This window comes from Arachis stenosperma, chromosome 3 (genome assembly GCF_014773155.1).
Source record: "Arachis stenosperma cultivar V10309 chromosome 3, arast.V10309.gnm1.PFL2, whole genome shotgun sequence".
Lineage (NCBI taxonomy): Eukaryota > Viridiplantae > Streptophyta > Magnoliopsida > Fabales > Fabaceae > Arachis > Arachis stenosperma.
Window position 1 is genome coordinate 118,370,126 of NC_080379.1, and position 14,904 is coordinate 118,385,029.

Below are 14,904 nucleotides of genomic sequence, written 5' to 3' on the forward strand. Positions count from 1 at the left end.
ATGGAAGGCATGAGATATGTAGTGGAGGTTGAGAAAGCGAGGGAAGCAACACAAGGTAAACCATCAATGGGTCCCGTTTACCGGGGCAAGTATCAGAATGATTCCACTCCTCCTCCCATCGACGTTCTCAATAGCTGTTGGGACATTTTCCGGTATCTTTCTTCTATGGCTGCATGCAACTACGTCCATTACGCTCTATTGTCCCCCTTGATTTTGCTAGATCCATGCATTTGTTTTTATACATTTTTAACCATTCATCTTTCCTGATTCAATGTCTGCTGGTCCGAATTTCTAATCCTATTATTTGATCATTTTAGAGAGAGAAAGAGAGAGTAGAGTTTATATGATCATTTCAATCTTCCTATATATGCCTTTCGCATAATATCAAGGAAAAAAAACAATAAATTTGTTATTATGTATAGATGTTTTGATAAATATTTTTGTAATCGATTATTGATTTTGAATTATAAAAGAGCAAACCACTATAATGACAAACACGTGCCTGCATCATATAGAAGTCATATTTCACTATAAACAGATGAAATGATCAAATTTTACATTTATTTGAAGGTGTTAATTAAGGCAAGCAAGTCCTAGTTACTCTTTTAGTTGTGTGTGCTTCTAAATTACTTTATGTGAAGTGTAATGGTTTTCATAATTCATTCAACAATACTATCAAGTTGTATTAATAAAACAGTGATAGTTATTTTTTTCTGAGTGTTTATGTTTTTTCTTACAGATCGGCTTATGAGAAGTTTCCAACAAATGCAATGCTTGGTACCCGGGAAATTGAGAATGCAAAAGTAAATTCTCTGTTGTTCTCTGTTGAATTCGTCTTGCGCGAAATTTCCTGATGCTATTGTGTTGTGAATTTGTGTCACTATTTGTAGGCTGGCAAGTACAAGTGGCAAACTTACAAAGAAGTGTACGAGGTGATACAGAAAGTTGGAAGCTCTATCCGCAGTTGTGGTTACGGGCAAGTAAGTCACCTATGCCTATTTACCACAAAAGGAAACCTTTTTTTCCACTTGTTTTGATCAATGCTCTTGTATGGTACTTCTTTGATGCTGCTGCTATCTTTTCATGAAAAGCTTAGAAATGATTATTTAGTTATTTTATTTTTCTTAGGAAAAAATCATCTCTTGCAATCTGAGATTAATCAATATGATGCCAATTTTCAGGGAGTAAAATGCGGTATCTATGGTGCCAATTGCCCTGGGTGGATAATAAGCATGGAGGTTCATTTTCATTTCTTCGCTTTCACATTTTGTTTCGTCATCCTCTCAATGTTTCTTGTTGACTAAGTGCAACATAACTACAGGCCTGTAATGCTCATGGACTTTATTGTGTTCCTTTGTATGATACATTAGGTGAGTCCTTAACTTCTTTAGCATGACTAATCATTTAAAAGATCCTTTTAAGTTTGAATTCATTGTCCCAAGTTTAAAGAACACAGAATCCCGTTGATAATAGATATACTATATCAGAAGCCTTACTGTGTTTATAGCTTTTGTTCCTAGGTTCTTTTCATACCAAGAATATCTTCTGTATTAGTATTTTAATCTTTATTTTTCAAAGTTTGACTTATATTAGCATTCATATGTATGTGTATGCTCAGGTGCTGGAGCAGTGGAGTTTATTATATGCCATGCAGAGATCTCAATTGCTTTTGTAGAAGAAAAGAAGATATCCGAGGTTCTTCTACTAAAATTATTTGTTATATCAGTGTCTTCTTACAAAGCATGATTTTTTATTAACTGTGATCAATCCTTTTCATATATTTATTTCTAAAACTTCTCAGCTATTGAAGACATTTCCAAATGCATCAAAGTTTCTCAAGAGTAAGTTTTCACTGATTCTCTACACAAGTTTCCTAAAATGTCTCTGTATTATAAAGAAGCAATCACATTTATTTCTTTTTTGTAGCACTTGTGAGCTTTGGAAAGTTTACTCCAGAACAAAAGCAACAAGTTGAAAATTTGGGGGTGAAAAGCTATTCATGGGATGAATTTTTACAAGTGGTGGGTCATCCATTTCACACATTATTACTCATTGTCTACCATTAATTGTCAAGTTAAATCAAAGTTCATTCTTTTACTATTATTGTCATGCGCACTTTACTATCATACTAAAAAATTGTTGTATCGGCATATGTACTAAATTATTAGTAAAAGCAGATTTTTCAGTAGGAATAACAAAGTAACAGTGTTTCTTACACATGGAAACTTCAACTAAAATGTAGGGCTTTTTTTTAATTTATTTTTCTAGCACTTATAAATATTCACTCATATTCTTTCCTCTCACTTTTTAGTATTTGATCACCATTAGTTTATTTTTGTGGATATTTTGTGTTATTGAATGCCTAATTTGTGTTTTTGATCGCTGTGGCAGGGTGAAAATCAGAATTTTGATCTTCCTGTGATAAAAAAGAGTGACATCTGTACAATAATGTATACAAGTGGAACAACTGGTGACCCTAAGGGAGTCCTGTTATCCAATGAGTCCGTACTTACTGCGGTATCTGCGATACTGCAATTTCTAAGTAGTTGCAAACACTCTGTAAGTCAATAAGTAATCGTTACTCGGTACAAAACATATAGTGGACTCCTATATGCAACGTAATTGATTTTCATTAAGTTATGCATACCTTTTTACAAAAAATAAAAAATAAAAAAATTTAATGTTCCATATAATCAATATTTTGCTGTCCGATCTTTGATTGTCTTATTCTCCTCCTTTTCTTGGTTTGCAGTTGCGGAATAAAGAAGTGTATATATCATATCTTCCCCTTGCTCATATCTTTGATAGGGTTATTGAGGAGGCAATGATATATGTTGGTGCCTCAATAGGATTCTGGCGTGGGGTGAGTACGCGTGCTAAATCTTTTATTACTAAAGGCATGGTTTTATTTTTTGGGGACAATGTGGGACATAACAGAAACACAAATTTCTATGTTATTTCTGTATTTTATTTTCTCTTTTATTCTGCACTACAAACACAACCTAAAAGAGTAGGTTGATGTAATTATTAAAGTTTGGATTTGGTTTATCCCCGCAGACTAATTAAACTTTTGATGTTTATTATTTTGTTGGGACATAAAGGATGCCAGATTGTTACTTGAAGACGTTGCGGAGCTAAAACCAACTATTTTCTGTGCTGTTCCACGTGTGCTTGAAAGAGTGTACTCAGGTAAGCTTCTTGTGTTTTGTTGACAGTACAGTGATCTGTCCAACATAACATATCATAATTTCATCAAGGACAAAATTACATTCTAAAAATCTAATTATTTCCAACACATTGGAATGGCCTTTTTCTTGAATTCCTTTTCTATTTTTCTGACCGAATAAAGTACCATCAACCATGAAAGACCTCACCCCAATCCCTAAGTGATATACAGGCTTGCAAAATAAGATTTCTGCTGGGGGGTTTGTGAAGCAGACAATGTTCAATTTTGCTTACTCATAGTAAGTACTTTGTTCTTGAATGTTATATTGTGATACTTGAATGTATGCAAATCATGACTTTATATATTTGAGTGCAGCAAGTTGAATAATCTAATGAACGGAGTAGGCGTTGAGGACGCAGCTCCATTGTTTGACAAACTTGTATTTAGCAAGGTGCCATTATTTTATATTTTTTAGATCACCAAACCCTTGCCATTAAACAGCAAATATACTCATAATCTTTTTTTTTTTCAGATAAAACAAAGCTTAGGGGGTAGAGTACGAATTCTTTTGTCTGGAGGAGCACCACTAGCTAAACACGTGGAACTTTTTTTGCGGGTTGTGACTTGTTCTCTTGTCATACAAGGATATGGTATAGTTGATTTACTTAATAATACCCCTTTTCTAACTTACTCTCGTCAATATATGTATCAGATTGAGACTTGACACTTTCACTTTTTGTTATATATGGGACTCTTTCACTTATTTGATTTGTAAAAATTGAAATAGGATTGACTGAAACGGGTGCGGCATCATTTGCCCAGCTATTAAACAACTTCGACATGCTTGGTACAGTGGGGGTTCCACTACCATATGTGGATGCATGCTTGGAATCTGTTCCTGACATGGGATATGATGCCCTTGCAAGCACACCAAGGGGAGAGGTATGTATAAGGGCTGGTACTTTGTGTTCAGGGTATCACAAAAGGGAAGATCTCACCAACGAGGCTATAATAGATGGATGGTTCCATACAGGTTCGTTTTTTCCATTTCATTTATTTGATTCATTGATTGCATTGCTGCATGCATGGTCACGCTTTTATTCGATCTATTAAACAGGGGATATTGGAGAGTGGCAACCAAATGGAAACTTGAAAATTATTGATCGGAAGAAGAATATATTTAAGCTTTCACAAGGAGAATATGTTGCTGTTGAACACCTGGAGAATGTTTATGGTCAAAGCTCTGTTCTTGAATCAGTATGTCCTATCCATCCTTTTATTATCCTCTTACTTATTCCAGAAGCAAAGAGGGTTGTAATAACTTAGGAAAAGCATGCCAGAGAAACACTGTATGTTATTCAAACTAACAGATGTTTGAACCTCCTCGTTTCAGATATGGGTCTATGGAAGCAGTTTCGAGGCCTACCTTGTTGCCGTGATTAACCCCAAGAAAGATGCACTTGAAAGGTGGGCGGAAGAAAATAATATAACCAAGGACTACAATTCTCTATGTGAAGATCCAAAGGCAAAAGCCTACGTGCTTGCAGAACTCGTAAATACTGCCAAGGCAAAAAAGGTCATATTTTACTTCTACTTACATTTAGCCATCATCATTTTGAATTAAAAGCTCATAGTCACATTATACATATCAAGTAGAAATTTTTTTTTGTTTACATTTAAATCAACATTATCTAATTCTTTTTCCATATTTATAAAAATGTATTTAATTTGAATAAATAGATGGAAGTGCCTATACTATGTGAGTATGTACAGGTTCGTCAGCTGAAGCTTTATTTGATCCTGAATATTGTTTTGTGGCAGTTGAAAGGTTTTGAGTTCATAAAAGCGATTCATCTAGACCCGGTTCCTTTTGACCAAGACCGTGACCTTATCACGCCAACATTTAAGAAGAAGAGACCTCAGATGCATAAATACTACAAGGTACACCAATATTTTGTTGACGAATGACTGAGATTAAATCAGTTGGTTGTTTGTATATAGGGTAAAGAAAAGTCTAAGGGTCAGTAATTTTATTAAATTTTGGTTAGCATCTAACCAGCAAATAAAAAAGTAAATAATTTCATATTATTCGATAAAATCTCACACCATTAAAATTATCATTGATGATTACTTAATAACTATAAATTATAAATATTACTGGTCCTATCACTCCTCGATAAGATAAATTATATTTTTGTTCTAATATTTTTAAAAAGTTTTAATTTGATTCAATTTTGTTCCTAATATTTGAAATAAATTTTGATTTTACCTTTTATCTTATTTTTTTGTCAATTAAAGTTTTTCTTTTCGATTATACCCTTTATTAACCATATGATCACCATTAACATAATCTCATCCTCTCCACTTCCATCATCAGCATCTTCTCATCCAACTACAATCACACCTCCTTACTCCACCCCAAATGCCACTACCTCCACTCCCCCACCTCCATTATCATCTAATCTTTGTCATTGCACTTCACTATCACCGTTAATATCACTACAAACTTATTCCATTTCCCTCCATCATTTACATCATCTTCTTTCACCACACCTCTCTCACTCCATCTCCACCATGTCTAACTTGAGAGGTGTATTGGTGGTGGTGGAATGAGTGGTTGGAATAATAGATAATGATGTTGATGATAAAAGTGAGAAATCAAAGGAGAGGTTCCTAACTTGAGATTTGGAGATGAGGAAGGATGAGAGAAGATGAGTACGTGATGTTGATGATGATAGTGAGATAAAATTAAGGATATAATTGGAAAAAAAATTAATTAATAAAAATAAGATAAAGTGTAAAATTAAAATTTATTTCAAAGGATATGAACAAAACTAAATCAAATTAAATGTTAAGAATATTTTTAAAATTTTTTGAAAATATTAAAGACAAAAATTATATTTTATAATTAGTCGAGGGATCTTGTGCTATTGCACCAGAGATCTTAAAGTCATAGAAAAAAAAACGAAAAATATTATTTATTTAAAATTTTAACTTTGTATGTAAATAACATATATAATTCTATAATTTTAAGATAATATAAATATTAATTAATTTACAAATATATTTTTAAAATAAATAAAATTAATATTAATTGTTCAATGTAAAAAAATATTTATGAAGTATATATATTTCTAAAATTTAAAGTTTTATTTATATATGTAAACCATATAACCTAATTTTTCACTAAAGGAATAATTCTTTAATATATAAATTAATATAATGTACAAAAACAGTATGCAAATTAAATATTTAACATGGCACTTAAATTTTTAATCCTATTCCTAAGATGAAAATTAAAAGCAATATCAATGTGTTCATAAAGAAAAAAATATTTTCAAACTAAATTTATATCTTATAACTAAAAGTTTTAATGACTATATTCATAATAAACCATAAATCCATATTCAGTGTTTGTGGTAGTCAAATACGGACTAAAATTACTAAAAATTAGTGGCCTCCAAAATTTTTTAATAAAATATAAATATAACTAAGTTATAAAGCACTATATTTAAATTTATAATTGTATTAATAAAATGAATTATGTAACAACAAATAAATTCATAACACAAACCTATCTTTTATAACTATTAAGATAACATATGGAAAGTTTTTTGGCTTATTTGATCAAATATTATTTATTTTGAAGTATTATCAATATATAAATATAAATATTAATAGCTATACCTTAATTTATACGATAAAATAAACAAGTTTATAATAATATAAATGTTATATATAAAAATATTAAAATCAGTATTAATTTATAAATTTAAAATATAAAGTTTAGTAATTAAATCAATACTCTTGTTAAAACTAAATTTTTAATTTTATCCCAAAATTAATTATACACCATATATATATATATATATATACACACATGATTCTATTATATTATAAAGATAATTACAAAAATTTATTTAGGGTAAATCAAAGCTATATTTGTTAAATGTAAAAAATTAAGTACTAAATATATACTTTAAATCCTAAAAGTTTAACCCAAATTGTAAGTTTTACAGCTTAATTTTTTATAATTGAACAATTAAGTAATATCAATTAATATTTAAATGTAAATTGAATATTAGAAGAATTACAAAAGAATAATCAATATGTCCATTAGTCACTATAGTTATCTGAAGGACATAAATAATAAACATATTTTAATGATTGTTAGAAAGTATACAAAAGGATAATTAGTATATCCATTGGTTATTATAGTTAACCAAAATATATTAATTGTATACTTTGGTGATGTAATAATAACAAAAATAAAATTAATTCAATTTAATATAGTAATATTATATAAGTATCGGCGGGTCTTGGTTTTGACACCCCCCCCCCCCCTTCTCTTTCCAAAAACAAAAATCTTTGGAGAAAAATTAGTAGTTTTGTTATATGTAGTATTGGTTGTTCAATTAATTAATATTTTTTATTCTCTAACTCGAGTATTTAGGTTCAAATTCATACTCAATTATAATAATATACAATATATTGAATTAATAGATAAGATGGACTTAAATAATTAGACTTCTTAAATTTTGACTGATCAAAACACTCAATTAAACAAATACAAAACCTTCCAAAATTTCATAAACTTTTTTAATTTTTAAATCTGTAAATCTTTTCTTATCTACTTAACTTAATATTATTTTATTATTTATGAGTTTTTTATTGAAACTGTTTTACTAAACAAAGACATTCAAATACTCAATAATTATTATAATTTTTAATATTTATTATTTTAACTATAATTTTTTTAAATATTTTATAGTTTATATATTTTAAATTTTTTACAACTATAATAATAAAATAATTAAAGAAATGATACTTTTTAAAAGGAAGGCTAATATTCTAAAAAAAATATATAACTTCAATAATGTCAATTCTAGTTAATAATTCTACAACTCCAATAATTTATAAAAAAAATGAAATACAACTTTTAAAAGTTCAAAAAGCCAAATTTAATAACAAATTTGATTTTAATTATTTGCAATGAGATTTTGAAAAATAACCCAAATTTTGTAATAATACCTTAAATAAGGTTAGACGAAGTTATTTTAAATAGAGTGTATATCAAAATTATTTAGACAATTATTTTTTATGTGATATAAATTTTTGTCTTCCCAAAAATTATGTTGAAGCTTCGTCACTCTATATAAGCATAATTTGCTTCTCTATTATATAAGCATATTTAGTATATCAAAAATATTTTTTATACATTAAAATCAGTCACTAATATATTTGTATATAAATATATGATTTAACTTATTTTTAATGTGTATTTATATTTTAATATATATTTTATATTAATGGTTGATTTTGATAAATGCATAGCATAATTGCTGATATATATATATATATATAGATGTAGAAATAACAGGGTATATGTAGTAGGACTTTCAGCCTTGGACTACATTATTCTTTTGGATTTCTTCTCTTCCCATTTTTTGTGGATACAAATCTGTGCACTGACTGCGATTTATTTATTTTTGTGCACAGAATAATATTGACGAAATGTACAAGTCAATAAACAACAAAACCAGTGCGTAAGATATTACTACTTGGAGCTACCTTCATGGAAACGTTTTTTTTTTTTTTTTCTTCATGAGATTTCGCCCTCTTTTTCCCTCAAACTTTCGATGATTCTATAGATGGTTTTTCATAGATAGCTGCTGAACTGAACCGTAGAAGGACTTAGGTAAAACTATATTTAGAACAATATTAATTATGCAATATGCTTATTCTTGCGACAGCAATGAACGGATATCGAGAATGTGCATGTCAACTCTTATGCTCCAATGCTGTACTCAGTTACACATTTTGGAGCCTTAGATATGGATGCATGATTAGACCGAAAAGCTTATTAACCATCTATGGATGCTATTAACCCGTTAATCCCGTCGTCTTCCGATAGTTAGTATTAAAATATACTCTGGTAACAACATTGTATAAAACGTCATGGGAAGTATAGAATCAACTTTGTAGAGTAAATTCTTGAGAAATTTTACTCTTGTTTAGTTACTCGTTTAATTTCTCAAAAGCTACTCGTTTTAAACTCCCCCAAACATTTTAGTTTCAACTCTTCTATTACGCTTATAAAATTTCTTACAGGGAAAAAATGTAACTTCCTTGTTTTTTGGGGTTTTTTTTTTTTTTCATATACATAAAATGAAACTATGTATTGAAACGGATCTAAAAGTCAAAAATTAAGTTTAAAACCATGTCAACTAACCAAAAAAAAAAAATTTGTGTGTTCGAGAGAGAGGTAATAGAATGTCTGGAAAATGAGAAAAGACAAACAAACAAGTGAAAGAAACTAGAAATGATTTAAGGTCGATGCTACGACAGATATCATATTGAGGATTATAGTGATGATAAGAGAATCAAGAAAATTAAGAGAAGAAACAGAAAACTAAATTTACCAAAAATCGGAGAAATCTATTTCTCTTTTAATATTGGTGAAAAGGGAATATTATAAAACAAAGAATAAAGTGACAATTAGATACTCGAAGATGTAATTAGGTCTTTTAAGATAGTAAACTATATGGTGGAAACTCAGGTGCAATCGACTTCATATGAAGTTGATATCTGAGAGTCGTTAGATGATTTGACTGATTTGACTAAATTCTCATCTAACGGCTTTGAGATATCAACTTCACGTGAAGTCGACTTCACTTGAGTTTTCACCAAACTATATACATATATGTCCTTCTATCAATGAATGGTGCGAAATAAAATAAAATTGTCGATGTATTATGTTATTTACAGTAGTGCATGTCTCGTTCTTGTTACATGAGCAAAAAAAAATGTAATTTTAGATAGTAAAATATTTATTATCTTTTGAATTTTCGTATACCATTTATCAACTATTATCTGTTATTCACAAATCTTATCAAAACAAGTAAAATTTCACTCTAAAAGTTGTTATCTACATTACTATTTTTTCTAGATAGACACGTTAGAGTAATTAACGGTATATATAAGAATCACTATAAGTTTTAGTTAATGAATGAGTTAAGTACAATTTTGGTCCGTAAAATAGGGGCTAAAAATTTTTTTCGTCTCCAATCTTTTTTTGCTTACAAAATCATCCCTAAGGTTTAACTTAGTTTTAAAATTGTTCTTTTTACCAAAATTTTAATTTTTATTACCAAATTATTCTTAACTAAAATAATATAAAATAAAAAAAAAAAGAAAACGGGTTAAAGGAAAAAGAGGAAGTGAATCACGCTTGGAGGGTATTCAGGAAAGAAGAGGGGGAAGGGAAGGTGGGGAAGGGAATCCGCCGCCGATGCTCGCAGTCACTCCTCGTCGTTTGCGTCCTCACCACCAAATCTCGCTGCTGCTCCTCTTCCTCGCTCTACGTCGACGCCAGTAGATCTGCAAGGGTGGACATCGCACGCCGCTTGCCGTTTTTGCTCCTCCTCCTCGTTTGGTTGCCAGTCGTCACTACTCCTCGTCGGTCGCAGCTGCTCCTCGTCACTCGCCGTTGGGCTTCGCGTCCTCGCCGCTATGCTTCAAAAAAATTATATTGTTGAATTTTTTTATTTGTGAATTTGTTGATTTTGTTAATTACATTATTTCTGATTATGATTCTATTATTATTATTGATTTTAATTCCATTCTGCTTTCATGATTCTAGTTTTGTTTCTCCTGCTTCTGTTTCTTTTGTTGGAGAAGAATGCAAGACTCTACTTTGTTGACTTCTATTTCTTATGGTCCTCAATGTGTATTGCCTTGTTCATCTTCTGTGTATAGCTTTTGCTTCTTGTTTTGTTTATCTGGTTGTTTCTGTAATGGAGAAAAAGAAAAAGAATAGAACATGAGGATTTTGGAGAAAAAGGAGAAGAGTATTTTAGTCCGAAGAATAATTTTAAAATCAAGTTAAACCTTAGAGATAAATTTGTAAACAAAAAAAGGTTGGAGACGAAAATTTTTTTCCAAAATTATACTTAACCCTTAATAAATTGATAGAAAGTCATCACGTGTCCATCAATCAAAATTGTAAGAGACCTCATTGTCACCTTACTCTAAAACAAAAGAAATAGGTTACAAGTTACAACATTACGGTATGTGCCCCTTATCTCATGGCCACTTTCTTCCTTTCCCAAAACACAGCTGAACAAGCAGAGTGCACCCTTACAAATTACCAACACCGTCGGTTTAGATAATTACATCAACGCAGACCTTTATTCAATTTAACTGTTGCTTGAATATTGAATCGCCACTCTCACTAGAGGATACAACAGGCAAAGACATGAACTGCAACGCAAGCAACTCGTCTCTGCTATACTTCAACCTTTGATCTATGCCGAAATAAACCAGAAAACTGAAATTAATATCATAAAAAAGAATACCATCTCAAAAATTACTAAGGCAATAGAATTCAGTAGTATGGTAATACCTATAAAATCTGGAGATATAGACAAGTTTTCTTTCTTTTTATCTGCTTGCGTAGCCTTTGAAGTTAACTGAGATGGAGAAGGATGATTTGGTCCACCTTGGTGAAGAGGAACAATGGTAACAAGTTCATGCTGTACTTCAATTTGTGGATGAATTCTACAGAACGACATGATAGTGTCCTCATTTAAGAGCCAACAACCTCGGAGGTCCATTAGTTTCAGTGTTTGAGGAGGTTTAAACATATGAAGCCCATAATTTGTCAATACCGCATCACAAATACTAAGACTAGTCAATTTAGGAATTGATGATAAATAGTAAAGTGAGATGTCTGCAAGTGACGCACTTTTAAGAAATAAATATCTCAGCTCTTTGAAGCTTGACAAAGGGTTTAAAGCTTCATCCCTAACTCGTGTGTGTTCCAAATTCAAGCTTTCTAATTGTTTAAGACTTTGTAGAGCTGTTAGAGAGTGCAGTGAGCCGTGGTCGGTATTTTCCTGTGGTAAGCATCCTGAGTATACATATAAACATAATTAGCATCAAAGCAGCCATTGTATACATCATGATCAGAATATGTCAAGTAAGCAAATACCTTTCACCATTGTATTGCTAAGGTCAAGAACCTTTAAAGAAGGCATCATGCTGATATACAAGATGGCAGTATCATCCACCAGTGTCTGAGATAATGAAAGCATCTCAAGATTGGACACATGTCCAGCTAAAATCCCTATGCCTGCGGAGCTGACCTTAGTACCAGTCAGATTCAAACTCTTCAAGCTTGCACCAACACCCGCGATCATTTCAATCGAATCATCAGTGACCATGCAAGAGCTGAGATTGAGCTGTTCTATCACTTTCAATTTACTCAAGAAGAAGAATTTACTAAGGCCAGAATGGGCTACATCGAGAGAGGACAAAAAGTTTGTATTGGCGTGTAAGAGAAACTCCGATTCGCTCCGGAATGTAGCGCCGGAGAGAATAAGTTTTGCCAAAGGAGCTTCATCATCTTCAAGTATTGAATCAATAGTACAATTACTCATGTTGAGGCATTCAATAGATGATAAATTAGGCAATTTTGTGACACTAGTCCAAGCAAGATTTAGATAGGTTAACTTGGGGAACTTATTGAGGATGTTAGCCCCTTCATTTGATACCTTACTACCCCATAGATCAAGATATTCTAACTTTTTCAGTACCTGAGACATCACGACATTGAAGTAGCGTTTTCATGAAGCGAACAAAACACGAAACTCGATAGAAATCAATAAAGGAAAGATGAAAAAATAACCTGTAAAGATGTTAAGGAGACGTCATCAACAGGTAAGCCGCCTAAGTCGAGAAGAGAGAGGTTTTTAAGGGAGGCGAGAAGTTTGATGCCTTTGGCGGTGACACTTGTTTGCGAGATTTGTAATTTCTGGAGGTTAGAGAGAGAGAGAATGTGATGAATAGCAGCGTCGTTGAGCTTGGAGCAGTTAGAGAGGTGCAAGTGATTAACAGAAACCATTCCAGAAATAGGCCAAAGAGCAGAAGAAGTGATTCTGTGGCAATCGGAAAGGTTCAAATACCTCAACTGCCGAAACGCTCCCAAGTACGCAAGCCATTCTGCATCCACGTTGTTAACGCCTCTCAAATCAACTTCTTCGGCGCTCTGTTTGAAAACTTCTAGAAGCGACGGGTACAGGAGCCGCCGGGACACCAGGCGCCGGATGAGGCCGTCGGCGAGATGAGAAGGGAGATGGTCGAGGGTCCGCCTCTGCATCCGCCATTTCTGGATGCTCTCTCTGCTCTCGCACGCAGCTTCTATGCACAGCCTCACCAATTCGCTTTCACTCTTCCCTTTCATCGTCTCCATTTCTTCTGAAACCTGTGTGTTGTGTTTGTGTTTGTTTCGAGTTTTGACTGGTCTGGGATCGAGAAGAAGCTTCCTTCCTTCTTGAGTGCAAAAGCATCCGAACATGGGCCTCCGCCATTAACCTCTTGGGCTTCAAGTAACGTGCGCCTCTATCTTTCCTTTCTGGTAAAACCTTCTTCATTGTTGACTTGGGCTTTAATTTTTATATAAATATAAGTATATAACTTTTGTTGCAAGTCGAAAGAATTTGGATCCAAGAATTATATTCCGGGTTAATAGCCAAATCAGTTCTTGAAAGATAAGGTATTTTTTAAATTTGTCTTTAAAAAATTTTTTTCAATCAAATTTAACTTTAAAGATTACGAATTAATCATATTTATATTTCAGTTACTCCACTCACAATTTTCGTCAGCGATTGATGGTGTGAAATGTTAACGAATAACACACATGACACATGTTCAATTAGACGTTGACTAAATATATTTATGAAAATCTATCAATTTAGTTACTATGTCATATTTGGAATAAGATTTCTGTAATTGAAAAAAATGACTAAATTAATAAATTTTCATAAACATATTTGGTTAATATCCAATTAGACATATCAGATATTATTAGAGGTCGCAACAGGTAAGGTAGGGTAGGGTTTGAAGCCAACCCTAACCCTACCCGCGAGTTGAAATTTTTATATAAACTCAACCCTACCCTACCCGCGGGTTGAGAATATCCCAACCCTAACCCTATCCGCTCTCAACCCGCGGATACCCGACCCTACCCACGGGTTATAAAAAAGATACAAAATTATTATATAACTTCATGATAATTTAAAATAGAACTGACTTTTATGTAAAAAAATTATTAAATTATCAATTAATAATTTTTTTAGTGGCTAAGGATCTTTTACATTTAGTGAGAGGTCTTTAGTTTAACATCCACTTGAAACATATTTTTATATAAATATATAACATATATATAGGGTGCGGGTTGGTCGGGTAGGGTTGAAGCTCAACCCGCACCCTACCCGACCCGCACGAGAATCCAACCCGTACCCTACCCTACCCGCTGCGGATCGGGTTGACAACCCTACCCGAACGGGTGGGATCGGGTTGGGTACCCGCGGGTAGGGTACATGTTGCCAGCCCTAGGTATTATATGTTATCGATTAACATTTTACAACATCAATCTTTGAAGAAAATTGTTAATGGAGTTACTGGAGGACAAATATGATTAATTCACAATCTTTGAATGACCAATTTGATTAAAAAAAATCTTTCGGAGTTGAATTTCAAGAATGTCTTATCTTTAAGACACTAATTTGACTATTAACCTGTTATATTTCATATATAATAAAATGATAAAACGAGAAAAAATAATTAAAAGACCTAACTCAATGATAGGATTTAAAATATGACTTGAAAACACAATATAGAGTAAAGTGACAATTAAGTCTATGAGAATTTTACATTCGAATAAGTTAGACCCTGAG

General features: G+C 32.0%; 2 protein-coding genes across 3 annotated transcripts; one reads left to right on the forward strand and one right to left on the reverse strand.

Moving 5' to 3' along the window:
* Nucleotides 1–9,069, forward strand: LOC130970148 (long chain acyl-CoA synthetase 5-like). Its single transcript, XM_057896144.1, has 19 exons — nt 1–152; nt 740–803; nt 891–980; nt 1,182–1,238; nt 1,322–1,370; nt 1,619–1,695; nt 1,802–1,841; nt 1,927–2,021; nt 2,392–2,559; nt 2,753–2,863; nt 3,102–3,189; nt 3,398–3,464; nt 3,542–3,617; nt 3,699–3,816; nt 3,954–4,199; nt 4,284–4,423; nt 4,560–4,742; nt 4,988–5,107; nt 8,666–9,069. Exons 1-19 carry the CDS (start codon nt 1–3, stop codon nt 8,714–8,716), a joined length of 1,992 nt encoding a protein of 663 aa, XP_057752127.1. The 3' UTR covers nt 8,717–9,069.
* A 1,145-nt stretch (nt 9,070–10,214) lies between these two features.
* Nucleotides 10,215–13,584, reverse strand: LOC130970653 (uncharacterized). Of its 2 annotated transcripts, XM_057896804.1 has the most exons (5): nt 13,132–13,584; nt 12,855–12,980; nt 12,159–12,762; nt 11,571–12,077; nt 10,215–11,472 (listed from the first exon to the last, which is right to left on the reverse strand). In XM_057896804.1, exons 1-5 carry the CDS (start codon nt 13,165–13,167, stop codon nt 11,360–11,362), a joined length of 1,386 nt encoding a protein of 461 aa, XP_057752787.1. In that variant the 5' UTR covers nt 13,168–13,584; the 3' UTR covers nt 10,215–11,359. The 2 variants fall into 2 exon arrangements, with proteins under 2 accessions (XP_057752787.1, XP_057752786.1); XM_057896803.1 differs by having other exon boundaries at nt 12,855–13,584.
* Between the last annotated feature and the right edge of the window lie 1,320 nt (nt 13,585–14,904).

Excerpts from the sequence above, each read along its gene's own strand:
- LOC130970148 (XM_057896144.1), top strand. The coding sequence starts at position 1 with ATGGAAGGCATGAGATATGTAGTGGAGGTTGAGAAAGCGAGGGAAGCA. Across the intron at positions 1,842-1,926 it reads TGCATCAAAGTTTCTCAAGA|CACTTGTGAGCTTTGGAAAG; the intron begins GTAAGTTTTCAC and ends TCTTTTTTGTAG. Across the intron at positions 2,864-3,101 it reads CAATAGGATTCTGGCGTGGG|GATGCCAGATTGTTACTTGA; the intron begins GTGAGTACGCGT and ends TGGGACATAAAG.
- LOC130970653 (XM_057896803.1), bottom strand. The coding sequence starts at position 13,523 with ATGTTCGGATGCTTTTGCACTCAAGAAGGAAGGAAGCTTCTTCTCGAT. Across the intron at positions 12,078-12,158 it reads TAGCAATACAATGGTGAAAG|GATGCTTACCACAGGAAAAT; the intron begins GTATTTGCTTAC and ends ATGTATACTCAG. Across the intron at positions 11,473-11,570 it reads TATATCTCCAGATTTTATAG|ATCAAAGGTTGAAGTATAGC; the intron begins GTATTACCATAC and ends ATTTCGGCATAG.